At 43.0% G+C, this 27,248-nt stretch overlaps 1 protein-coding gene across 2 annotated transcripts in view; it reads left to right on the top strand.

The window, feature by feature from the left end:
* Positions 1 to 27,248, top strand: part of LOC109875911 (solute carrier family 12 member 2-like) — a 128,506-nt gene that overhangs the window by 52,818 nt on the left and 48,440 nt on the right. For both annotated transcript variants that reach the window (XM_031809118.1, XM_020468345.2), the window contains exons 2-7: positions 4,949 to 5,068; positions 10,459 to 10,534; positions 10,928 to 11,023; positions 18,841 to 18,980; positions 19,769 to 19,879; positions 26,862 to 26,970. In XM_031809118.1, coding sequence (XP_031664978.1) covers positions 4,949 to 5,068; positions 10,459 to 10,534; positions 10,928 to 11,023; positions 18,841 to 18,980; positions 19,769 to 19,879; positions 26,862 to 26,970 — 652 coding nt within the window. The remainder of the gene's footprint in view (positions 1 to 4,948; positions 5,069 to 10,458; positions 10,535 to 10,927; positions 11,024 to 18,840; positions 18,981 to 19,768; positions 19,880 to 26,861; positions 26,971 to 27,248) is intronic.

The raw sequence follows: 27,248 nt of genomic DNA, 5'->3' as shown, positions 1-27,248 counted from the left end.
GGCTGGACAGAGGGCTTGTAGGCCTGTTGTAAGGCAGGTCATCACCAGACACCCCCGGCAACAACGTCACCAATGGGCACAAACCCACCATCCCTGGACCAGACATGACTGGCAAAAAGTCCTCTTCACTGACAAGTCGCGGTGTTTTCCCACCAGGGGTGATGGTCGGATTCGCGTTTATCATCGAAGGAATGAGCGTTACACCGAGGCCTGTACTATGGAGCGGGATTGATTTGCAGGTGGAGGGTCCGTCATGGTCTGGGGCGGTGTGTCAAAGCATCATTGGACTGAGCTTGTTGTCATTGCAGGCAATCTCAACGCAGTGCGTTACAGGGAAGACATCATCCTCCCTCATGTGGTAACCTTCCTGCAGGCTCATCCTGACATGACCCTCCAGCATGACAATGCCACCAGCCATACTGCTCGTTCTATGCGTGATTTCATGCAAGACAGGAATGTCAGTGTTCTGCCATGGCCAGCAAAGAGCCCGGATCTCAATCCCATTGAGAATGTCTGGGACCTGTTTGATCGGAGGGTGAGGGCTAGGGCCATCCCTCCCCAGTAATGTCCGGGAACTTGCAGGTGCCTTGGTGGAAGAGTGGAGTAACATCTCACAGCAAGAACTGGCAAATCTGGTGTAGGCCATGAGGAGGAGATGCACTGCAATACTTGATGCAGCTGGTGGCCACACCAGATACTGACTGTTACTTTTGATTTTGACCCCCCCTTTGTTCAGGGACACATTATTCCATTTCTGTTAGCCACATGTCTGTGGAACTTGCTCAGTTTATGTCTCAGTTGTTGAATCTTATGTTCATACAAATATTTACACGTTAAGTTTGCTGAAAATAAACGCAGTTGACAGTGAGAGGATGTTTCTTTTTTTGTTGTTGCTGAGTTTAGCATTGTATCTAGTCAAACACAATTGTTCCCAAAAGTTTACCAAGGGTTGGTAAAAGGGTGATTGGTAGGTAGCGTAATTACTTTAGCTTCCCTCGATGCCTGAGGGCTCACACTTTCTGGAAGGCTTAGATTGAAGATAAGGCCATTAGGAGTGGCAATATCATCTGCTATTATCCTCAGTAATTTTCCATCCAAGCTGTCAGACCCCGGTGGCTTGTCGTTGTTGATAGACAACTATTACATTTTTTTCACTTCTTCCACACTCACTTTACGGAATTCAAAATTACAATGCTTGTCTTTTTATAATATCATCAGTTATACTTTGATGTGTAGTGTCAGCGTTTGTTGTTGGCATGTCATGCCTAAGTTTTCTAATCTTGCCAATGAAAAAATCATTAAAGTAATTGGCAATATCAGTGGGTTTTGTGATGAATGAGCCATCTGATTCAATGAATGATGGAGTTGAGTTTGCCTTTATGCCCAAAATGTAATTTAAGGTGTGCCAAATCTTTTTTCTATCATTCTTTGTAGCTTATCTTTGTTTCATAGTGTAGTTTCTTCTTCTTTTATTCAGTTTAATCACATGATTTCTCAATTTGCAGTCCGTTTGCCAATCGGTTGTACAGCCAGACTTATTTGACATTATTTTTGCCTCATCCCTCTCAACAATAACTTTGTTCAGTTCCTCATCAATCCATGGGGATGTAAACAGTTTTTTTTTCTTAATGTGTGCATGGTTATTAGTAACTGGAACAAGTAGTTTCATAAATGTGTCAAGTGCAGCATCTGGTTGCTCCTCATTACATACCGCAGAACAACAAATATTCTTTACATCAACAATATAGGAATCACTACAAAACACAATTTTAGGCCCAGCCTTTCAAACGTTTTCCTAGATATGGCTACTATATTGTGATCACTACATCCTATTGGATTTGGATACTGCTTTAAAGCAAATTTCTGCAGTATTAGTAAAGATATGATCAGTACATGTTGATGATATCATTCCTGTGCTGTTTGTAACTACCCTGGTAGGTTGACTGATAAGCTGAACCAGGTTGCAGGCACAAGTTACAGTTTGAAGATTTTTCTTGAGTGGGCAGCTTGATGAAAGCCAGTCAATATTTTAAATCACCCAGAAATATACCTCTGTTTATATCATATACCGTGTCAAGCATTTCACACATTATCAAGATACTGACTGTTAGCACTTAGTTGTCTATAGCAGCTTCCCACCAGAATGGGCTTTAAGTGAGGCAGATGAACCTGTAGCCATATTACTTCAACAGTATTTAACATGAGATCCTCTCTAAGCTTTACAGGAATGTGGTTCTCAATATAAATGAGAAAACCTTGTTTCGTAAGTTACAGGTGGGCTATTTTGAGCACTTTTCTGGGATGCTTGATTGTTTTCATTGCTTTACTGGGAAGCTTAGCAGAAGTAGACATGCTCATGTTATTTATGTTAGTGCAGGGTGAGATGCACACAGTGGACTCCCTACTAGGTTACACCGCCTCAGTGCTAACAGTAAATCTGGTTTGTAGGCACATGATTACTGCATACAATAGCTGTAGGATCAGCAGAGGCATTCAGGGCAGTTAGAGTAAATCTGGTTTGTAGGCACATGATTACTGCATACAATAGCTGTAGGATCAGCGGAGGCATTCAGGGCAGTTAGAGTAAATCTGGTTTGTAGGCACATGATTACTGCATACAATAGCTGTAGGATCAGTGGAGGCATTCAGGGCAGTTAGAGGGGCATAAATTAGGTTACTTGCATTTGTGTCGGTACATTTGCAGTAGTATTATGACAACTGAGCAACACAATGGTATGGATTAAATGAGCTGGGCTTGGGTCATTGATAAGTCATTGTCTCAACACAGGCTTATAATGCTGTGAAAGGATCCAGGAACCCAAATGATTTGGGTGGATCCCATCTTCCTTATAAAACTATCTTTCTTTCCAGAAGGTTTCAAAATTGTCAGTAAATGTTGCACCCACAGAGCTGCAATAGTCTCATAGACAGTTATAGAGGGATCAAAGTTGGCTGAAACAATTAATGCCATGATTTAGGGAGGGCACAGGGCCAGATATTATGGGGTGTTTGTTGGTTTCAAGGAGAGACTCAATCGGTTATTTAAAATCTTCAGCTGTTCTGAGCTGCCCGTCATAATGCCATTGAATCCCACATGAACTATGATAGACTCAATTTCCTGATGCTGGTTTAAAATGTTTGGGAGCAGCTAATGGAGGTCCTGATGCAGGTTTATAATGTTAGGGAGCAGGTTATTGATGTCCTGATGCAGGTTTATAATGTTTGGTAGCAGGATATGGATGTCCTGATGCAGGTTTATAATGTTTGGGAGCAGCTTATTGATGTCCTGATGCAGGTTTAAATAGTTTGGGAGCAGCTAATTGATGTCCTGATGCAGGTTTATAATGTTAGGGATCAGTTTATTGATGTCCTGATGCAGGTTTATAATGTCTGGGAGCAGCTTATTGATGTCCTGATGCAGGTTTATAATGTTTGGGAGCAGCTTATTGATGTCCTGGTGCAGGTTTATAATGTTTGGGAGCAGCTTATTGATGTCCTGATGCAGGTTTATAATGTCTGGGAGCAGCTTATTGATGTCCTGATGCAGGTTTATAATGTCTGGGAGCAGCTTATTGATGTCCCGATGCAGGTTTATAATGTCTGGGAGCAGGTTATTGATGTCCTGATGCAGGTTTATAATGTTAGGGAGCAGCTTATTGATGTCCTGTTCTTGTGCTCCTGGAGAGTACAATGATTTTGCTCCAGGGACTGAGACATTTTTCACCATTGAACAGCCCAATACAACGGCTGGAGATGGGAATGGATAAATCCGCCCATTCCCACCCCTCACACAATTAGTTGACCCTTTAACGGGCCCACGATAAGCAGGATAGCATACACCCGATACTCCCGGCGATGGGACCAGATCTCCCGCAGCAGGCAGTGCCCATCTGGAGTCAGCGTAGTTGAAGTCAGCACAGCCGTCGCAGACACAGGCAGTCCCAGCGATGAAGGCACAGGTAGATCAGGCACAAGTGCAGCGAAGCTATTTCTCATGTCAATCTGCTCGAACGTCTCGCAGACACTCCAGTCCGCTTAGCATCATGCCGCTGCCTTTGGATTCCACGTCTTGTGACATAAGACCAGCACTGATTGGAACAATCCTCTTGATGTTCCCTGTCTACTCCACTACAAGATGGAGGAGAAGCAGATGCAGACGACATCCTTGGCAAGCAAGTTCCAGGGCGCACAGGCCATTCGGGAAAAAGACAGATGGCAAGGCGGGGAAACAACCATCAGGCCCGCGCGACATCCAGCCACAGGAGTTGAGAACGAGAATGTTCCAATTTGTGTTTTCACCATAAGTGTGCACAGAATTGACATTTCTAGCTAAGGATAGCCAACTCAATCCTGTAATCATATGCAGGCAAACAATTGCCTAATTGGAACACCGGATTGTCTATTGGCCTGGACGTAATAAACACAGCTTCTACAGTGCTGGAAACGTTCGTTAGCTATCCCAGGGCTCCATTGCAACTTTTCTAGCTCGCTGGCTAGTTGGTAGCAGGCGTTGACACAAGCACTTATGAATAAAAAGGAAAGAGGACTTTGGAAACAACAGGTTGAGGCACAGGAGGTTCGAGTTCGTGACAGGGAGTGAGTCGTCGGGGGGGGGGGGGGGGGGGCTGCAGGCTGGGAGCGTCCTGGGACTCATAGATGGAACAACTTGTATTGGTGGGTCCTGAGAGACTGACTTGGTGGGACAGCCACCCACGTCTCTGCACAGGAGGGATGCTTCCTGTGTTTCACCTTCTCCAGCCAATACGAGGACAGATTAATCCGTGTCTGTGTGAGAGAATAAATGTTCTGTAAAATACAAATCTAGTAGATTGTTTCTAGAAATGAATAAACATGGGTGAACCACAGTTGAATTCAGAGATGTTGTTAGTCAGATGTCTTTCTCCATTGTGCATGCTGACCATAGCGGTCTGTCTCATTTTGTTTACAGGAGCCATTTGAGGATGGCTTCGCCAACGGGGATGAGCTGTCACCGGCCGAGGAGGCCGCAGCCAAGGAGGCGGCCGAGCCTAAGGGAGCGGTCAAGTTCGGGTGGATCAAAGGGGTGCTGGTAAGTGGTCAACCGACAGACTGTTTTACCTTTTTGCATCTCCTGAGAGTCCTCCTGCTTACCTTTTTGTTATGTGACACAATGTGACATTTCCCAATATCCCTGTATTTCCATCTGCATCTCCGCCTCCATTTTTATGTGTGTCTTTACTTTCTGCCGTTTCTCTTTGACCCCTGCGTCTACATTGCTACTGCATCATAAGCACTTCTCTTTGTGGATATGACATCGTAGGGAATGCATTGTCCTCCAGTTATTCTTGAACACAATATTCAATGGCGTGAACGGAAATCCTGACTTGGTGTACATGAATTTCAAGTCAGGATTTTGACTATAGTATATTTTTCTGCCCTCTCATTCAAAGTACAGAGAAATTACTTCATGACCCCACAATCAGACTAGGCCTCTTTTAGTATTAAGTTAACGTATCATTCAACTTAAGATTCCCTTGGCTATCTAATTGTATTTTAGCAGTCCTATAGCACTCAAAGAGGAACCTCAATAATTGAGATGTGAGTCGATCACATTCTACTCAAGATTCTGTGCAACTAGCAAGAAATCCTTTGGTGGGTTAATCCTTCGTGGTCTGTCCAGGCCATAAAATGTTTCTGACAGTCTAGTGTAAGAATCTGCCAGGGTTGTAGGAATTTGTCACACATTACATTTGTATTTATTTCACCTTTATTTAACTAGGCAAGTCAGTGGATGCTCAATATTCAAATTTGAATACGAGTTCTACGTCCTACAAGACAAATCTGTTGCGGGACGAGCGTCACCATCTGACGTGAGACAATGCAGCAAATATTGATGGGTACGCTTCCTGCTTTTACTACCTGCTTTGCTTTTATGGGTACACACGCAATGCCAGTCAGTCCACCTATTATGTCATCATTGGCTTGAACGGGGACACCTGTTCTATTATTTGTATTTCCATGGCAACACATGCTATTCTAACGGCTACAGTGACCACGGTCATTTGGCTGGCCAATAACAGTCATCCCAAATTCCATGACTGTCACAGCCCTAAATAAATGTGGTACAAGTTCCTGCTGCTTTTTACAACGGTCAGATGGGTGAGAGGAAGGAAGGCTTTTACATGTCAAAATACAAGCTGGGTGACAAGAAACAGAGATTATCATGAGAAAGAACTAACTGTGCTGCACATCTGTCAGAACGGAAAACTTCAAACAAAGAGGAAATGGCTTGAAATAAACTGTTTCTACTAGCTGTCATGAATGTAATTAAAAGTACTTTACATTTTAGACAGGCACAGCGGTCTTAGGCACTGCATCTCAGTGCTAGAGGTGTCACTACAGACCCTGGCTCGCTTCCAGGCTGTATCACAACCGGCCACGATTGGGGGACCCATTGGCCCAGCATCATCCGGGTTAGGGTTTGGCCAGAGTAGGCCGTCATTGTAAATAAGAATTTGTTTTTAACTGACTTGCCTAGTTAAATAAAGGTGACATAAAAAAATCCACCATTCAAAAAATTTAAGCATACAGTACCAGTCAAAAGTTTGGACACGCTACTCATTGAAGGGTTTTTATTTATTTAAAAAATTTTCTACATTGTAGAATAATAGTGAAGACATCAACACTATGAAGTAATACATATAGAATCACGTAGTAACCAAAAAAGCGTTAAACCAGTCAAAATATATTTTATATTTGAGATTCTTCAAAGTCGTCACCCTATGCCTTGATGACAGCTTTGCACACTTGGCATTCTGTCAACCAGCTTCATGAGGTAGTCACCTGGAATGCAGGTGTGCCTTGTTAAAAATGAAATATTGGTAAAGAAATATAGAATAATTATTTTAACCCTTATTTCACTGAGAACACATTCTCATTTACAGCAACGACCTGGGGAGAGGAGGGGGGATAAATGAGCCAATTGTAAGCTAGGGATGAATTTAGCCAGGGCACCAGGGGTTAACACCCCTACTCTTACGATAAGTGCCATGGAATCTTTAGTGAGCACAGACAGTCAGGACACCTGTTTAACATCCCATCTGAAAGATGGCACCCTATACAGGGCAATGTCTTAACTCACTGCCCTGGAGCATTGGGATATTTTCTTTTTTAGACCAGAGGAAAGGGTGCCTCCTACTGGCCCTTCAACACCACTTCCAGCAGCATCTGGTCTCCCATCCAGGGACTGACCAGGACCAACCCTGCTTAGCTTCAGAAGCAAGCCAGCAGTAGGATGCAGGGTGGTATGCTGCTGGAAGATAGCCCTATTTGGTAAAAGACCAAGTCCATATTATGTCATGAACAGCTCAAATAAGCAAGGAGAAACAACAGTCCATTACTTTAAGACATGAAGGTCAGTCAATCTGGAAAATTTTAAGAACTTTGAAAGTTTCTTCAAGTGCAGTCGCAAAAACCATCAAGCGCTATGTTGAAACTGGCTCTCATGAGGACCGCCACAGGAAAGGAAGTCCCAGAGTTACCTCTGCCAGCCTCAGAAATTGAAGCCCAAATAAATGCTTCACGGAGTTCAAGTAACAGACACATCTCAACATCAACTGTTCAGAGGAGACTGCGTGAATCTGGCCTTCATGGTAAAATTGCTGCAGGGAAGAAACACGAGCAATGGACATTAGACCGGTGGAAATCTGTCCTTTGGTCTGATGAGTCCAAATTTTAGATTATTGGTTCCAAACGCCATGTCTTTGAGATGCAGAGTAGGTGACCGGTTGATCTCTGCATGTGTGGTTCCCACCATGAAGCATGGAGGAGGAGGTGTGATGGTGCTTTGATGGTGCTTTGCTTTAGAATTCAAGGCACACTTAACCAGCATGGCTACCACAGAAACACAGGCAAACACAGACTCAGGAAACGGGATTCGTGACAGCTAGTGACACTGTCTGTGATTTAGCTTAGAATTTAAGGAACACTTAAACAGTATGGCTACCACAGCATTCTGCAGCGATACGCCATCCCATCTGGTTTGCACTTAGTGGGACTATCATATGTTTTTCAACAGGACAATGACCTAATGCTGTGTAAGGGCTATTTGATCAAAAATGAGAGTGATGGAGTGCTGCATCAGATGACCTGGCCTCCACAATCACCCGACTTCAACCCAATTGAGATGGTTTGGGATGAGTTTGACCGCAGAGTGAAGGAAAAGCAGCCAACAAGTGCTTAGCATATGTGGGAACTCCTTCAAGACTGTTAGAAAAGCATTCCAGGTGAAGCTGGTTAAGAGAATGCCAAGAGTGTGCAAAGCTGTCATCAAGGCAAAGGGTGGCTACTTTGAAGAATCTCAAATATATTTGTTTAACACTTTTTTTTGGTTACCACATGATTCCATAGGTGTTATTCCATAGGTTTGATGTCTTCACTATTATTCTACAATGTAGAAAATAGAAAAATCCTTGAATGAGTAGGTGTCCAAACTCGGTTCCTAATTTGTTTTATAGCTCTGCGCGCTCATTTGACTCTCCATGAAATAGGCAGAATAACTAGCTAGAGAAATTATTACAAACGTTGTAACAGTTAATAGTTTGTAATTGTGAGGAAATAAATACACATTCTGTGCAAGGACGTTGGTTGTCAGTGCAGTGACTTGATCCACTGTGTAGCTAACTCTTGTAACTAGCGCTTCCTTGTAACTAGAGCGCTTCCTTCACTGACATAAAAAAGCTTTCAAGCCTGTTTAAATGACCCTGAAGTTGTAGACATGCAGCCCCACAATTAAGAGGAACTGAGTGTTATCAGAAATCGGTCTGTAGATCAGCATGTTTCTCCATGATAGTATTGTTGGTTCAGCTGAGCACAGCAGCTGACTCAGGAGGCTACTGCAATGACTTGTGGTAGAAGAACAGCTGCTTCATGAAAATCAATGTAAGCATTATCACTACTAACTACAGTAGTTTGATAGCTAGCATTTTTTGGAAGATTTAACATTGTGTGTGCAGCACTAAATAGGTAGCTGGTTCGTTTCAGTCAAAGAACATTTCAGTGACTGGCTCCACTGTTGCTGACAAGTTGGGGCGGCAGGTTGCTAGATTGAATCCCCGAGCTGACAAGGTAACAATCTGTTGTTCTGCCCCTGAACAAGGCAGTTAACCCACTAGGCAGTTAACCCACTAGGCAGTTAACCCACTAGGCCGTCATTGTAAGTAAGAATTTGTTCTTAACTGACTTGCCTAGTTAAATAAAGGTTATAAAAAAATTGTTTTAAATAAATAAAAGCTAGCTTTCGTGCCCATAGTCAAACTTCAGAAATACTGTTCATTTGAAGCACAATATTCCTTAGCAAGATGAAAATGGGGCAACCCCCCATTTTTTTTATCTTAGATCTTTGATGTCACCTAGGTAATAGTTTTGGATGTTGTGGCAGTCCATTGTAGCCGGACTACGTTAGCTCAATCCCATTGTCCTTTGCGAGATACAAGACCGATCAGTGCAGGCGGAATCTGATGTGACATCATTTGAAATAATATTTTACATTACCATGGAAATGATTACATCACAATACCAGGTGGCCACTGCGAGTGTACCCATGAGTTTACGTGTCAAATTGCCAGGGTTAGATGTTCCAAGCACATTCTCTTTCTATGTGTGCTGCTGCTGCTGCTAAAGGGAGAGGGGGTGTTGCCGAGAAACCCAAGACTTGTTCGCTACAACACCTTAATTGTTTCAGCAAGGAGCAACAAAGTTTCATCATGTTGTTAGGAGTCCATGTTACTGAAGAAACGAACTCAACCGTACGAATGCCTGGCTGTCCTGTCTTCAGTTCGTTCCAAAATAATACAAAAATACGGTTATGACTTATTTTACTTTCATGACGATCTTCATCCATAACTTTCGGGTACACGGTAATTGTGCCACACCTACTTTTGTTCTGTATTCCAAATTCTGACTAGAGAAAAGTTTCCTGGTGGGTATGATGCTAATCAATGAGTTTATTATACTACTCAATTACAAGATATTTGCACTGAAATTGATAACACTGTGGTAGATACTGATGAAACGTCTTTGAGGTTGACAGTGATTTGATTTTAAATGAGGCTAGTCATTAAAAGTTGACCTTTTCCTTCCACCAGCCTTGACCAGGTTTTCAAATGTTATCTTTTAAAGAGAAGGGCTTCAATCAGGACTTAAATCACTATTTAAACATTTCAACATTAAGTTGCAATCTTTGTGCTTGTAGCAATTTTTAAGACAAGTCGATAACAGGGCGAAACTGCTACTTTCACTAGGTTTGTAATTTTAACATTAACATTCATTCAGGTCAAACTGTGATCCTGCATCAAGAAAGTCTTGGCCTTGATTCCCACCAGCAATGTTCCAAGGCCAGGTCGTTGGAAAGTGCTTTGTTGAGTGAAGTGTTCCGGTTACCTCACATGCATCCTAACTGCCACCCCTTCCTCTGTGCAGGTGCGCTGCATGTTGAACATTTGGGGCGTGATGCTCTTCATCCGCATGTCATGGATCGTGGGCCAGGCGGGAATTGGTAAGACTACACCATGGAGTAGATCTTGGGAGTTCATGTGAATTACTGTTTTAATTCACACACAACGTCAACCCGAACCCCCAGCCACCCCACCAAACCACCCCTCTTTCTCCCATCACCTTTTGACCATTTACCATCCAGATGCTAAATGTTGCCACATGGCAACACATGCAGGCAACTGTTACACACTAGCTTGTTTTTGTAGTGGCGCCGCTACGATTCACAGGCCTTCTAACACTAACCCATGGGTGAATATGAGTGAGAGGCTGAACAAGCAAATGGGCTGCTTATTGATGCTCATTATTGCAGTTATTCTCCTCCTAGGAGTTTGTCGAAATGTTAATGCTGATTTTGCTTTGTCACTAGTTAATCTTGTCCTCCGTTTCCTTTCAGTTCTCTCCTGTGTGATCGTTCTCATGGCAACAGTTGTGACCACCATCACTGGCCTTTCGACCTCAGCGATTGCAACTAACGGCTTTGTACGAGGAGGTATGAACCTTTGCTTCTTTAAAGGTCCAATGCAGCCATTTTTATCTCAATATCAAATCATTTCTGGGTAACAATTAAGTACCTTACTGGAATTGTTTTCAATTAAAATGGTCATAAAGAAACATGTATTCTTAGCAAAGATCAATTTCCCAAGCCAGAATTTAGCTAGGACTGTCTGAGAGTGAAAAAGATCAATTTCCCAAGCCAGAATTTAGCTAGGACTGTCTGAGAGTGAAAAATATCAATTTCCCAAGCCAGAATTTAGCTAGGACTGTCTGAGAGTGAAAAAGATCAATTTCCCAAGCCAGAATTTAGCTAGGACTGTCTGAGAGTGAAAAAGATCAATTTCCCAAGCCAGAATTTAGCTAGGACTGTCTGAGAGTGAAAAAGATCAATTTCCCAAGCCAGAATTTAGCTAGGACTGTCTGAGAGTGAAAAAGATCAATTTCCCAAGCCAGAATTTAGCTAGGACTGTCTGAGAGTGAAAAATATCAATTTCCCAAGCCAGAATTTAGCTAGGACTGTCTGAGAGTGAAAAATATCAATTTCCCAAGCCAGAATTTAGCTAGGACTGTCTGAGAGTGAAAAAGATCAATTTCCCAAGCCAGAATTTAGCTAGGACTGTCTGAGAGTGAAAAAGATCAATTTCCCAAGCCAGAATTTAGCTAGGACTGTCAGAGTGAAAAAGATCAATTTCCCAAGCCAGAATTTAGCTAGGACTGTCTGAGAGTGAAAAAGATCAATTTCCCAAGCCAGAATTTAGCTAGGACTGTCTGAGAGTGAAAAAGATCAATTTCCCAAGCCAGAATTTAGCTAGGACTGTCTGAGAGTGAAAAAGATCAATTTCCCAAGCCAGAATTTAGCTAGGACTGTCTGAGAGTGAAAAAGATCAATTTCCCAAGCCAGAATTTAGCTAGGACTGTCTGAGAGTGAAAAAGATCAATTTCCCAAGCCAGAATTTAGCTAGGACTTTCTGAGAGTGAAAAAGATCAATTTCCCAAGCCAGAATTTAGCTAGGACTGTCTGAGAGTGAAAAAGATCAATTTCCCAAGCCAGAATTTAGCTAGGACTGTCTGAGAGTGAAAAAGATCAATTTCCCAAGCCAGAATTTAGCTAGGACTGTCTGAGAGTGAAAAAGATCAATTTCCCAAGCCAGAATTTAGCTAGGACTGTCTGAGAGTGAAAAAGATCAATTTCCCAAGCCAGAATTTAGCTAGGACTGTCTGAGAGTGAAAAAGATCAATTTCCCAAGCCAGAATTTAGCTAGGACTGTCTGAGAGTCAAAAAGATCAATTTCCCAAGCCAGAATTTAGCTAGGACTGTCTGAGAGTGAAAAAGATCAATTTCCCAAGCCAGAATTTAGCTAGGACTGTCTGAGAGTGAAAAAGATCAATTTCCCAAGCCAGAATTTAGCTAGGACTGTCTGAGAGTGAAAAAGATCAATTTCCCAAGCCAGAATTTAGCTAGGACTGTCTGAGAGTCAAAAAGATCAATTTCCCAAGCCAGAATTTAGCTAGGACTGTCTGAGAGTGAAAAGGATCAATTTCCCAAGCCAGAATTTAGCTAGGACTGTCTGAGAGTGAAAAAGATCAATTTCCCAAGCCAGAATTTAGCTAGGACTGTCTGAGAGTGAAAAAGATCAATTTCCCAAGCCAGAATTTAGCTAGGACTGTCTGAGAGTGAAAAAGATCAATTTCCCAAGCCAGAATTTAGCTAGGACTGTCTGAGAGTGAAAAAGATCCATTTCCCAAGCCAGAATTTAGCTAGGACTGTCTGAGAGTGAAAAAGATCAATTTCCCAAGCCAGAATTTAGCTAGGACTGTCTGAGAGTGAAAAAGATCAATTTCCCAAGCCAGAATTTAGCTAGGACTGTCTGAGAGTGAAAAAGATCAATTTCCCAAGCCAGAATTTAGCTAGGACTGTCTGAGAGTGAAAAAGATCAATTTCCCAAGCCAGAATTTAGCTAGGACTGTCTGAGAGTGAAAAAGATCAATTTCCCAAGCCAGAATTTAGCTAGGACTGTCTGAGAGTGAAAAAGATCAATTTCCCAAGCCAGAATTTAGCTAGGACTGTCTGAGAGTGAAAAATATCAATTTCCCAAGCCAGAATTTAGCTAGGACTGTCTGAGAGTGAAAAAGATCAATTTCCCAAGCCAGAATTTAGCTAGGACTGTCTGAGAGTGAAAAAGATCAATTTCCCAAGCCAGAATTTAGCTAGGACTGTCTGAGAGTGAAAAAGATCAATTTCCCAAGCCAGAATTTAGCTAGGACTGTCTGAGAGTGAAAAAGATCAATTTCCCAAGCCAGAATTTAGCTAGGACTGTCTGAGAGTGAAAAAGAAAGATTGTGCAAATGAACAGTTGTGATGCATGCTTTTCTGAAGGAATAGCAGCATTTGTACATGGAGCAGAGGGGAGAAGGAGAAAAAAAATGCTAGTAGGAACCACAGGGGGGAAAAATGGAAGCTGCACAGACAACTCATCCAGAACTTTGACTTCTGGCAGAAAGCCATTAAGATATCTGATGGCAAACATTTAGTATTGAATTGCATAAAAGTGTAACTTCATCACCTCGTGCGCCACAGAACAGAGACTCACCGACATATTTAAAATGCTCTGGACGCACCAGCTCCTGCCATCTTCCATGGTGGCACCAACAACATAAACCATCATTATGTAGTAAATGTGTTTGTGAGGTTGACCATGCTGTTGGATTAGAACAGTGAGGAGGCATATGAGTAAGATGTGTTTTCTTGCCCAGAGTAATAAGGCTTTTATTAGCAAACGTGAAGATACTAAGCTGGCGACTGTACAAGTGTTTACAAAAACAAACAGGACAATGAACAAAAAGTTAGGCCTAATAAACTCAAAAGAAAACCCAGGCTCCAATCATGCCTGTAAACCCGGCATCATGCCAACCTGTCTGTCTCGTCTTGTCCAAACAACAACAATAATCACAGGGTTAAAATAATACATTCCCACAATGCACTAGCCAATGGGAGGAAGAATTGACATGATGATCAATTAAGAACGTTCACAATGCAGGAAATGTTCAGTTCATAAACATATTTTATGTATTCATACCAGCACACATGTTGATAAATGTGCTTCTGGTGCAGTAACAGTAAGGTCGGCGCATTCCTTTCTGTCTGTGGCCCGAAACACCGGAACCATCACCGGCTCAGAAACAGCCCCTTCCATTGACAGGTTAGAAACATCACACCGCTGCAGCTCAGACTCACTGACCTCAGGGAGCAGTAGATCAGGGACAGGTAGATCAGGGACAGGTTGATCAGGGACAGGTGGAGCAGGGACAGGTAGAGCAGGGAGCAGTAGATCATGGACAGGTAGATCATGGACAAGTAGATCAGGGACAGGTAGAGCAGGGACGGGTAGATCAGGGACGGGTAGATCAGGGACGGGTAGATCAGGGACAGGTAGAGTAGGGACAGTTAGAGCAGGGACAGTTAGAGCAGGGACAGGTAGAGCAGGGACAGGTAGATCAGGGACAGGTAGAGCAGGGACAGGTAGAGCAGGGACAGGTAGAGCAGGGACAGGTAGATCAGGGAGCAGTAGCTCAGGGACAGGTAGATCAGGGAGCAGTAGATCAGGGACAGGTAGATCAGGGACAAGTAGATCAGGGAGCAGTAGATCAGGGACAGGTAGATCAGGGACAAGTAGATCAGAGAGCAGTAGCTCAGGGACAGGTAGATCAGGGAGCAGTAGATCAGGGACAGGTAGATCAGGGACAAGTAGATCAGGGAGCAGTAGATCAGGGACAAGTAGATCAGGGAGCAGTAGATCAGGGACAAGTAGATCAGGGAGCAGTAGATCAGGGACAAGTAGATCAGGGACAAGTAGATCAGGGACAAGTAGATCAGGGAGCAGTAGATCAGGGAGCAGTAGATCAGGGACAAGTAGATCAGGGAGCAGTAGATCAGGGAGCAGTAGATCAGGGAGCAGTAGATCAGGGACAAGTAGATCAGGGACAGGTAGATCAGGGACAGGTAGATCAGGGAGCAGTAGATCAGGGAGCAGTAGATCAGGGAGCAGTAGATCAGGGACAAGTAGATCAGGGAGCAGTAGCTCAGGGACAGGTAGATCAGGGAGCAGTAGATCAGGGAGCAGTAGATCAGGGAGCAGTAGCTCAGGGACAAGTAGATCAGGGAGCAGTAGCTCAGGGAGCGGTAGATCAGGGAGCAGTAGAGCAGGGACAGGTAGAGCAGGGACAGTTAGATCAGGGACAGGTAGATCAGGGAGCAGTAGATCAGGGACAGGTAGATCAGGGACCTCACCAACAGACAGGGAATGCTCATCCTCTCCTCCAGGAGTGCACAGCAGCACAGGAGACAACAGCTTGGACAGTGGAACCATCACCGGCTCAGGAACAGCCCCCCCTATCGGTAGGTCGACCTCCAGCACCTCCACTAAGATCCGCTCTACCTGGCCTAGCCTCGCTAACAGATTCCTGGCTGGGTAGGCACATACTTAGCGCTACCACGGCTGTGGGAAGTCCTCGATGATGCACTCCACCAGCTCAGCAGTCGCCCAAATCTGGTCGCCCTCGGCGTTCAGACAGAACCATAAGTATAATCCATAAGGATTAGAACAGTGAGGAGGCATACGAGTAAGATGTTTTTTCTTGCCCGGAGTAAGGGTTTTTATTAGCAAACGTAAAGATACTAAGCTGGCAACTGTACAAGTATTTACAAAAAACAATAATCAGGACAATGAACAAAAAGTTAGGCCTAATAAACTCAAAAGAAAACCCAGGTTCCAATCATGCCTGTAAACCCGGCATCATGCCAACCTGTTACCTGTCTGTCTTGTCCAAACAACAACAACGCACAGGGATTAAATAAAAATTCCCACAATGCATCAGCCAATGGAAAGAAGACATGACACAATGAACAAATTACATTCACAATGCAAGAAATTCAATTAAACTTGTTCAGTTCATAAACATATCTGTATTCATACCATTCCAAATTCATGGCCATTAATATGGAGTTGTTGGGCGATTAGGCCTGGCTCGCAGTCAGTGTTCCAATTCATCCCACAGATGTTTGATGGGGTTGAGGTCAGGGCTCTGTGCAGGCCAGTCAAGTTCTTCCACACCAATCTCGACAAACCATTTCTGTATTGACCTCGCTTTGTGCACAGGGGCATTGTCATGCTGAAACAGGAAATGGTCTTCCCCAAACTGTTGCCACAAAGCTGGAAGCACATAATTTCTAGAATGTCATTGTATGCTGTAACGTTAATATTTCCCTTCACTGGAACTAAGGGGCCTAGCCTGAACCATGAAAAACAGCCCCAGACCATTATTCCTCTTCCACCAAACTTTACAGTTGGCACTATGCATTGGAGCAGGTAGTGTTTTCCTGGCATCCGCCAAACCCAGATGGTGAAGCGTGATTCATCACTCCAGAGAACATGTTTCCACTGCTCCAGAGTCCAACCCATTTAATGAAGCTCCCGACGAACAGTTCTTGTGCTGACGTTGCTTCCAGAGGCAGTTTGGAACTCGAGAGTGAGTCTTGCAACCAAGGACAGACACATTTTACGCTCTTCAGCACGTGGCAGTCCCGTTCTGTGAGCTTGTGTGGCCTACCACTTTGCGGCTGAGCCATTGTTGCTCCTAGGCGTTTCCACGTCACAATAACAGCACTTACAGTTGACCGAGGCAGCTCTATCAGGGCAGAAATTTGACAAACTGACTTGTTGGAAAGGTGGCATCCTATGACGGTGCCATGTTGAAAGTCACTGAGCTCTTCAGTAAGGAAATTCTACTGCCAATGTTTGTCCATGGAGATTGCATGGCTGTGTGCTCGAGTTTATACACCCTCATCAACAACTGGTGTGGCTGAAATAGCCAAATCCACTAATTTTGAAGATGTGTCCACATACATTTGTGTACATATAGAGTATTAATAAATATGCTTCTCATAAATCATTAACCGTTTGTCTTGTTATTTATAATAAGGCTTTAGATTAGGTGACTGAGGACGATCATCAGTGTTTTTGTAAAATCTTCAGTGGAAATTAAGTCTTATTGAGTCTCGGCATCAACCAGTTACCGTGGAATTTCCCTTTACAGTTTTTACCAGCGCTGTCTGATCTTGGCACTTCCGAACACTCGACTTGGATATTGGTGCATAGAAATGAGCCTCTCATATCAATAGATTAATACTGTAGAAAAATAATAATAATTCAAGAGATGGCTCTCCCAACAGTCCACTTAGGGCTCAGTTTTGCATTTATAATTCCACCTTAATATATTTCTCATGAGTTGCGCAAAGGTCGCTTCATGCTGATTTTTATTTGGTGTGGTTTTGTTCTGGCCTTTTCTTGGCATGTTTGGTTGAATGGGGCTGAGGTTTCCCACACTACTGATAGGCTAACCTTTGAACTTTTCTCTGGAATCCATTTAAACCTGCGTCCCACAGAGCAGTGGCCGGCTCGTGACATTTGCTTAGTCTCCTGTGTTTGGATATGGAATTACAGGTGTGATTTTCACCAGCTGGACTTGGCCATCAGTGCCATCATCCACGGAACGGAATATGTATTATCAGTTGAGGGCCTCAATGAGATGTTCCCTGATTTATTTGGAGTCGAATGAAGGAGGGGGGAAACACTGTCCACACGTTGTTCCCAGTTGTCGCAGCAGTTCTCCCTCAAGTCACTGAAAGAGACCAGTGCTGGCAGGGAGGTCTGAAATGGATATTAGGACACTCTCCACATGGGCGAGGGCAGAGGAAAACAAAGGATTAGGTTCATTTAAAAATGCGCTGGTGATGAAATCATATTGTAGTAAAGGATATTTGTGTTTTCTGTAGTGTACTCCTCCTGGAGACCGCCTATTCGATTAATTTTCATAAGGTTTCCAGTCTACCGCAGCCAGATTGTTTTCGGGCTACAGGCGGCAAGAGAGGCTCCATATAGTGGCTATTGTTTTGTCTCGAGCAGCAGAGTAACCAAAACACGCACACTATCTAATTTCAACATCCGCTCCTCCTGAATTGATTTTCTTTTGAAGTAGGCTAATCCATTACCCTTCGGTGGAATGCAAAAAGGCTATGGTCCGTTTCATACAGTATACTGTATTCTATTCTACTGTATTTTAGTCAATCCCACTCCGACATTGCTCATCCTAATATTTATATATTTATTGACTCTATTCTTTTACTTTAGTTTTGTGTGTTATGTTGTATATTGTTAGACATTACTGTACTTTTGGAGCTAGGAACACAAGCATTTCGCTAAACCCGCAATAACATCTGCTAAAATATGTGTATGTGACCAATAAAACTAGATTTGAGTGTAGGTGGAACGAATAGAGCCAGCAAAATATCCACCATGTGCTCAAGCATGACCCCACATTAATTTGTCCACCCTCTCATGCCCTCAGAGATCAGTCGTTTTGGGTCCTTCCTTTGTCTTGTCCCCCACTCGTGTCTGTATGAGCACTTGAGGTGCTCTCCAAAGCTATCAGCAGAGAGGTTGTATAAAGAGAGATCAACTAGGATCTCTACTCAGCCTGTCACACTACAAACTCATTGTGCAGCTAAATATGTCAATTAATTTGGCTCCCATCTTGGAGCTCCTCCAGCCTATCCACTCGTTTGAGCAGATATGTTGTTTTACGGGTGTCGTTGAGATGAGTGTACTAGGCTGTCCTTCAGTTAGTTTTCCTGATGTATGCAAATTCAGTAGGCTAGCCTACATAATACAGTTATTTGATTAAACAATATGTGTTTCGCCTTTCTGAGACTAATTAAATTAAATGTAAATGCTTCGTCCATCTGTCTCCTTGCAGGAGGGGCATATTATCTGATATCCAGAAGTTTGGGGCCAGAGTTTGGCGGCTCCATTGGTCTGATCTTTGCCTTTGCCAACGCTGTGGCTGTCGCCATGTACGTGGTGGGCTTTGCCGAGACGGTTGTGGAGCTCCTCGGAGTAAGTCACCCAATCCTTCCCCACGGCATCATCCAAGATCAACATTTTCTTTCACTTTTATTTGTTACTTTTTTCATTTTGATTAAATATTTGGTTTTCCCTCAAAAGGTTAACTTGAAGATTCAATAATACTGCTGAAAAAGCCTACCTTTTAACACCATTCTTTCCATTTCTCTAATAAGCGGTGAGGGACGCTTTGGGTCTCCTGATGTTCAATGTTTATTCTTGGGTTGTTTGCAAGGAGGACTGAAAACCCACTATTTATTTAGGGGCAGCTCATGCAATGTTAAAAATGATGACTCTTCTCCTTCGAGATCTTTGAAGTATTTTAAGCAACCCCCACACGGCCTATTGGTTAATCCTTAGTCACAGATGAGGGCAGTTGTTTTGCACTTTGCTGATTGCAGTGTGCCATTGGCGTCAAGTGTAAGCTGAATGAAATTGGTCAGAGGATAATTAATTGTTTTCTCTGTTCATCAGAATTTGTTTTGCATTTCAGTAGTGTTTTTATTTTTTTGTAATAACATTTGGTCAGATGTTTTTCCGCCTTTTTTAGATGGGGTTGGTAAAAAAATTATGTTGCATTTTACATTCCATTTTGCGAGTTAAGTTTCAAACTCAGTTGTAAAGAAGTTGAAAATAAAAGTAAAGCAAAATATTTGCAATGCTTTTTCAACTGGCCAGTATCACAGTAACGTAGCTGAACACCGACAGCCAGCTATGAATTTGAGTGTTTCTCCTATCTCTTGGTCTGACAGTGAAGTTAGTATTCTCCTGTGATTTCTCAGAGCGTGGATTGCATTATGACAGATGAGATCAATGACATCCGAATCATCGGCACCATCACCATCATCCTTCTTCTGGGTATCTCCATGGCAGGAATGGAATGGGAAGCTAAGGTAAGATTATAACATACAACTAGGTTTGATTGAATAGAGCCCTCAGTCATGGTTTCTATCTAGAACTTAAGGTGATATTGAACTACAACTCATCTCTGACGTCAAGCTGAAATTGACCTCAAATAAGCAGAATTCCTTCCAGACTGACTGAATGCAGACATTGATGTACACTGTGCAGTAGGCTAGATGTAATACATTGCTCTGTTTTGTGGTTAATGCTAGTTGGGAGGTGTGGTGAAAGTGTACAGGTGTGGTGAAGTTTACATAAACCTTAGCCAAATACATTTAAACTTAGTTTTTCACAATTGCTGACATTTAATCCTAGTAAAAATCCCCTGTCTTATGTCAGTTAGGATCACCACTTTTATTTTAAGAATGTGAAATGTCAGAATAATAGTAGAGATAATTATTTATTTCAGCTTTTATTTCTTTCATCACATTCCCAGTGGGTCAGAAGTTTACAAACACTCAATTAGTATTTGTTGGCATTGCCTTTAAATTGTTTAACTTGTGTCAATTCTTTTGGGTAGCCTTCCACAAGCTTCCCACAATCAGTTGAGTGAATTTTGGCCCATTCCTCCTGACAGAGGAGGTTTGCTCGCACAAGCTTTTTTAGTTGTGCCCACAAATGTTTTATAGGATTGAGGTCAGGGCTTTGTGATGGCCACTCCAAAACCTTGACTTTGTTATCCTTAAGCCATTTTGGGAGTATGCTTGTGGTCATTTTTTATTTTAAATTTTGCCTTTATTTTACTGGGCAAGTCGGTTAAGAACAAATTCTCATTTTCAATGACAGCCTAGGAACAGTGGGTTAACTGCCTGTTCAGGGGCAGAATGACAGATTTGTACCTTGTCAGCTCGGGGATTCGAACTTGCAACCTTTCGGTTACTAGTCCAACACTCTAACCACTAGGCTACCCTGCCGCCCCTCTAACCACTAGGCTACCCATTTAGAAGACACATTTGCAACCAAACTTCCTGACTGATGTCTTGAGATGTTGCTTCAATATATCCACATAATTTTCTTCCCTCATGATGCCATCTATTTTGTGAAGTGCACCAGTCCCTCCTGCAGCAAAGTACCCCCACAACATGATGCTGCCACCCTTGTGCTTCACGGTTGGGATGGTGTTCTTCGGCTTGCAAGCCTCCCCTTTTTTCTCCAAACATAACGATGGTCATTATGGCCAAACAGTTCTATTTTTGTGTCATCAGACCAGAGGACATTTCTCCAAAAAGTACGAACTTTGTCCCCATATGCAGTTGCAAACCGTAGTCTGGCTTTTTAATGGCAGTTTTGGAGCAGTGGCTTTTTCCTTGCTGAGCGGCCTTATGTCGATATTAGACTTGTTTTACTGTGGATATAGATACTTTTGTACCTGTTTCCTCCAGCATCTTCCTAGGTCCTTTGCTGTTGTTCTGGGATTGATTTTCACTTTTCGGAACCAAAGTACGTTCATCTCTAGGAGACAGAACACGTCTCCTTCCTGAGCGGTATGACGGCTGCGTGGTCCCATGGTGTTTATATTTGCGTACTATTGTTTGTACAGATGAACATGGTACCTTCAGGCATTTTTAAAATTGCTCCCAAGGATGAACCAGACTTGTGGAGGGCTACAATTCTTTTTCTGAGGTCTTGGCTGATTTATTTTGGTTTTCCCATGATGTCAAGCAAAGAGGCACTGAGTTTGAAGGTAGGCCTTGAAATAATTCCACAGGTATACCTCCAATTGACTCATTTTCTGGAATTTTCCAAGCTGTTATCGTGTCTTTACTATCATTAAATTGAAGACTCAGTTTAGTTAAATTGAAGACTTAGTTTTTCCTGTAATTAATATTACACGATTAAACTGAATAATCATGTAACTGTAATTAACTAGGAAGTCAGGGTACCAAGGAAAGTATTCAGATAACAGAGTTATAATTCTTCACCGATCTTTTACACTTTCTCCGGAACATGAAATTTGTTATTACCTCAAGTTCTGTGAGGTGGAAGGATTTCCTTTGTCTCCATGAAAAACTACTCTCTATAACTGTGTCCATGAGGTCTTTTCAGGAATGTACGACCTCTGACCACAGCAGCCTCGTTGAAGGAGGCAAGGGGGGGACGGGCAGGGAGAGGGGCACGGGCTTGCTATACCCAAAGAGGCCAACATCATGACATACCCCCCCTGGTGGTTTGGATTTTGTTTGTCCTGCAAGTTACAAATCAACATAATATCATGAACACGTGATGTCCTGTTTGTAGATCATCGTTGCAGTCCCCTTTGGTGGTTGAACTTGGTAGGCTTCTCTGAAAGCGGAGCAGTCCACCACAAGGATGGCAGTTGATGTCCGGTTGGTGATCGCCATTGCGGTCCCTTCTAGTGATGAACCTTGGTAGGTTCCCTGGAAGCTGCAAAGTACCCCAAGGGAGGGCCAGGGGTAGTCCTGGTTGGTGATCGCCGTTGCGGTCGCCCCCTCTGGTGGTTTACCTTGGTAGGCTCCCTGACAGCGGGGCATGCCGCCGCAAGGATAGGCCGTGGGTGTCCGGATAGGGACCCCCCCCCCCCTCTGGTGGTTTACCTTGGTAGGCTCTCTGACAGTGGGGCATGCCGCCACAAGGATGGGCCGCGGGTGTCCGGATTTGGGGTCGCCGTTCCGGACCCGTCATCCAGACTGGAAGATCTGGGCAGTAACTTAGGCAGATGTTAACAACGCACACACACTCATGAAATATATATCATTACATTCATTCTCCAATGAGCGGCGTTGTGGCACTAAGTGATGGTTGTATGGGGACTTTGTTTATGGCTCTATCACTTCCTAAGTGTCAAAAGGAACTGAACCGAAAAGGAATGGAAGCATAAACAAAAGATATACAAAATATAGTTCTCACACAAAAATCATCTAATTGGACTGTATTCTATATACGTCCAATGTTCTGGCAAAATGACTATCATGACATTGTCTCTAATGCCATATCTAGGGTTTTCCTACTTGGTGTGTTGCTTAGGCACTATCCTAAGTTGATAACTATATGATAAGTCTACAGCTGTAAGGCACTAGTTTTGGGCAGTCTACAGGGATGACCTATGGACTTCTGGGAAGAAAACTGGTGAGTGCTGTAGAGTCAAAGGCCAAGAAGTAAATGTTCAACTTTACTAAGGCTGGTATTTTGCTTGGACCCTTAAGTGATCTTAGCATAAATCCTAATTGGATTGTGGTTAATGATTCTAATCATTTTCCTCCTGAATGGAGGATTCTATTTATTAGTGACCTGTGTGTTAACCATTGGAAGAGTGCACTGGAGATTCCCTTCCACGTGTTGCACTCTGAGTGACTCCTATGTCGCTATTGTCAAGGGTAATTTGATTGGTTAGGTCTCTAACCTTCTTACTGATTTCAGCTAGACTGACTGTCGCTGATATTGGTACTGGTGCTCAAAGGGGCCAGTTATCCTACCGATTTATTCTGAAATATTATACTACCCCCCCCCACCGGCCTCGAGGAGGCTCATCATGGGTCTGGGCTACTGTTCCCCCCCCTTTGTGTCTCCGGACCCCCCCACCAGCGGGTGGTGTTGGTGTCCGAGGCGCAAACAAAAAGGTCGGATCCTATGTACGAGTTGTCAGCGGCCGCGTTGTTATGAGAATGGCTGTAACCTTTCAAACAAATCTCCTGGTGTTTGTGCTTCAAAACGCTCAGTGGCTGTAGAGGCCTGTCAGTCACCACCACGTCCGCGTGTGGCAACCTCTTCAGTACCTGCGAACTGAGACGAGGATGTCAGTCTGTGATATCGCAAAGTGTTTCACCAGTGGGAGTCATCGGGTCAGTTGCTGGACTGATGCCATTAGTGACATTGTAAGGGGCGACAGTCCCCAACAAAGCGGAAGGTGTATCATCGGAATCAGAGTATACTCTGCGCATCAATGTTTTTCTTGCTGAGACGGCCACCGTGCTTGCGGAAGTGTCCGAAGGGCAAGAGGAGTTAATCTCAACTACCGTATTGCACGACTGCAAGGAGGAGGGAAGTTGCGTATTCACAGAGACAGCTGGTCAATCAAGTTGCTGATGGAATGTGTCGAGATATCGTAATATCTCCTTGGATCGGATTCTGCCCCAAGAGGTTTCTAAACGTATTTTTGCCAGGGGGTGCTTTCGACAGATACCCCTCGTGAATGACTGCGTTGCAGCTAGCGTTAGGGGAAGACAGTGTGGTCAGTGGAGAAGGCACGGTGGCCTGTGACCATACCTGGATGGTTTTCCAATCCATCAATGGGAGTAACCGATCCATCAAGTCTGCTCCAAATAGCAGGGGTACCGTTTCGAGGCTGGTAACATACACAGGGTGAACGAGCGATATGTTCTTGAAGTGTAGTTTCAGCATGACTCTCAATGTGAGAGGCGAGGTAGTCTGAGTGATCCCTCGAAGTGTAGTGTCGCATCGTTCCACTTTTAACCAACATTTAGTTGGCTTCAAAGCCCTTTTAAGATCATCAAACAATGTTTGAGAGATGAGTAATATTGTCGCACCCGAATTAATTAGCGCATGACAAGTTAAGCAGTCCTCCAGGACTGTTTCCAGTTATGGCCGTTTAGATTTGTGGTTAGTGGACATATTCCCCACAAAGTGGAGTGGTCGTTCGCAATGTGGCCTCCCATGAGCTTCCCAAGGTGTGACAAACGGACCAGTTCATAGCTGGATTCTTCACTGATCTTTTACACTTTCTCCAGAACATGACATTTGCAACATATCCAGGTGTTAGAATGGCCAAGTCAGAGGTCCAGACCTGAATCCAATCGAGAATCTGTGGAAAGAACTGAAAACTGCTGTTCACAAATGCTCTCCATCCAACCTCACTGAGCTCGAGCTGTTTTGCAAGGAGGAATGGGAAAAAATGTCAGTCTCTCGATGTGCAAAACTGATAGAGACATACCCCAAGCGACTTACAGCTGTAATCGCAGCAAAAGGTGGCGCTACAAAGTATTAACTTAAGGGGGCTGAATCATTTTGCACGCCCAATTTTTCAGTTTTTGATTTGTTAAAAAAGTTTGAAATATCCAATAAATGTCGTTCCACTTCATGATTGTGTCCCACTTGTTGTTGATTATTCACAAAAAAATACAGTTTTATATCTTTATGTTTGAAGCCTGAAATGTGGCAAAAGGTCGCAAAGTTCAAGGGGGCCGAATACTTTCGCAAGGCACTGTATATAGAATTCCACAGCTAAATCTAATTCCTATATTAGATTCCTCACATGGGGCACCATAAATGTTGCGTCTTTACTATCATTAAATTGAAGACTTCGTTTTTTTATCAAAGATTCCCTGTAATTAGTATTACGCGATTAAACTGAATAATCATGTAACTGTAATTAACTAGGAAGTCGGGGCACCAAGGAAAGTTTTCAGATAACAAAGTTATAATTTCCCAATATGACCTTTCAGATATTTTCATATCTGATCAATAGTCTTCTGATTAATGATTTATTTATTTTACCTCACGTTAGTCTCATTCCAAACGTCGTAAATTGTTGGTTATCTGCACGAACCCAGTCTTCACTATGAGTCATCCATACATCAATTGTCTTAAATAATTTATTTATTACTAACTAAGTAATTCACAGAAATGCATAAACAAACAAACAAACATGGTAAATGTGGTTACATGAAATGATAGGAAAATGTGCCCTAGTGGGCTGAACCGGCATGGCGGTTTGTTAGACAAGAGGGGGAGTGGAGGTCGACTAAGAAGTCACTACAAAGTGATAACTTTAACATTTGAAATGCTAATCCTTACACATGAACGCTCACTCAGTCGGGAACAATTGCAATCAATATATATATTTACGCTCAGTGTGTCGTCCTGATCGCTGGTGAAAAATTTCTTTTGTAGAATTGTCCGTCTCTCGCCCTCTCTCTCTCAGGGGTGGTTAGAGGGGATTGTTCAGAGGGACATTCGTTATAGAATTATAGAATGCGTTATAGTTTCGGTGGTTGTCGTTCTTCGCGTTCAATGATGCCGAATTCCTAGCTGCAGACTAGTAATCAATATCAAAGACTTGTTCTTATTCTGTCGGTGTCGATAGTCTAAGAGTTTAACCACGTGGTATGGTTAAAAAGATTCAGAAATGGTCTACACCTTTAGCCATCTCGTAATTGAGGTAAGCTTGGTCTGGTGATCATTTTTCAAAGTTGGGTTTTATTCGGAATGGCAGAAAAGGGCTGTCCCCGGATGTCTGACCCTAACTGGGCTCAGGGGCGGTCCTCTGATTTAGTTCAAATCCAATTCCCTTTTTGAGTTTGCCTTCATTAAACAGTCCAAAATCACATTGTAAAATTGTGTAAACAGTATCATACTCACTCATTCATCTTATACAACAATTAGATGTACACCTTATATCTGGGGCTATTATATATATAGACAGCGTTATGGTAATGTGGCCTCCCATGAGCTTCCCAAGGTGTGACAAACGGACCAGTTCATAGCTGGATTCTTCACCGATCTTTTACACTTTCTCCAGAACATGACATTTGTTCGTACCTCAAGTTCTGTGAGGTGGAAGGATTTCCTTTGTCTCCATGAAAAACTACTCTCTATAACTGTGTGTCCATGAGGTCTTCTCAGGAATTTACGACCTCTGACCACAGCAGCCTAGTTGAAGGAGGCAAGGGGGAGTCAGGGAGAGGGGGATGGGCTTGCTACACCCAAAGAGGCCAACGTCATGACACTGTTTAAAGGCACAGTCAACTTAGTGTATGTAAACTTCTGACCCATTGGAATTGTGATACAGTGAATTATAAGTGAAATAATCTGTCTGTAAACTATTTTTGGAAAAATGACTTGTGTCATGCACAAAGTAGATGTCCTAACCGACTTGCCAAAACTATAGTTTGTTAACAAGAAATGTGTGGAGTGGTTAAAAAACAAGTTTTAATGACTCCAACCTAAGTGTATGTAAATTTCCGACTGTAATTAACATGTTCATTCTGTCCACAGGCTCAGATATTCCTGCTGGTCGTTCTGATCACGGCCATCTTCAACTACTTCATTGGCTCCTTCATCCCACTCAAGTCCAAGGAGTCGCAGGGCTTCTTTGGCTACGACAGTATGACCCTGTTTGGTTCTCCCTTTGCACAACACAAACTGACATGACTGTCAAGCAAAAGTAAAGACAGTCTAAAATGTGTCAAGTGAAATTAGATTGACACAGTACCGGTGGTTTCGTTGTGGAGCTATAATTCTGAATTAATGTATTCTTCTCTGAACTCATGACCTACATGACTACTGTATGCAGTATGATGTACTGGCTACTCAAAGTTGTACTAGAGTTTTTTTTATGAAATCACAAGACCAAACCAATTGGATTATTTGTAATTCACTTTG

The sequence above is a fragment of the Oncorhynchus kisutch genome, linkage group LG29, assembly GCF_002021735.2.
Source record: "Oncorhynchus kisutch isolate 150728-3 linkage group LG29, Okis_V2, whole genome shotgun sequence".
Lineage (NCBI taxonomy): Eukaryota > Metazoa > Chordata > Actinopteri > Salmoniformes > Salmonidae > Oncorhynchus > Oncorhynchus kisutch.
The sequence above is the reverse complement of the archived record's forward strand: the minus strand, read 5'-3'. Positions and strand labels throughout refer to the sequence as shown.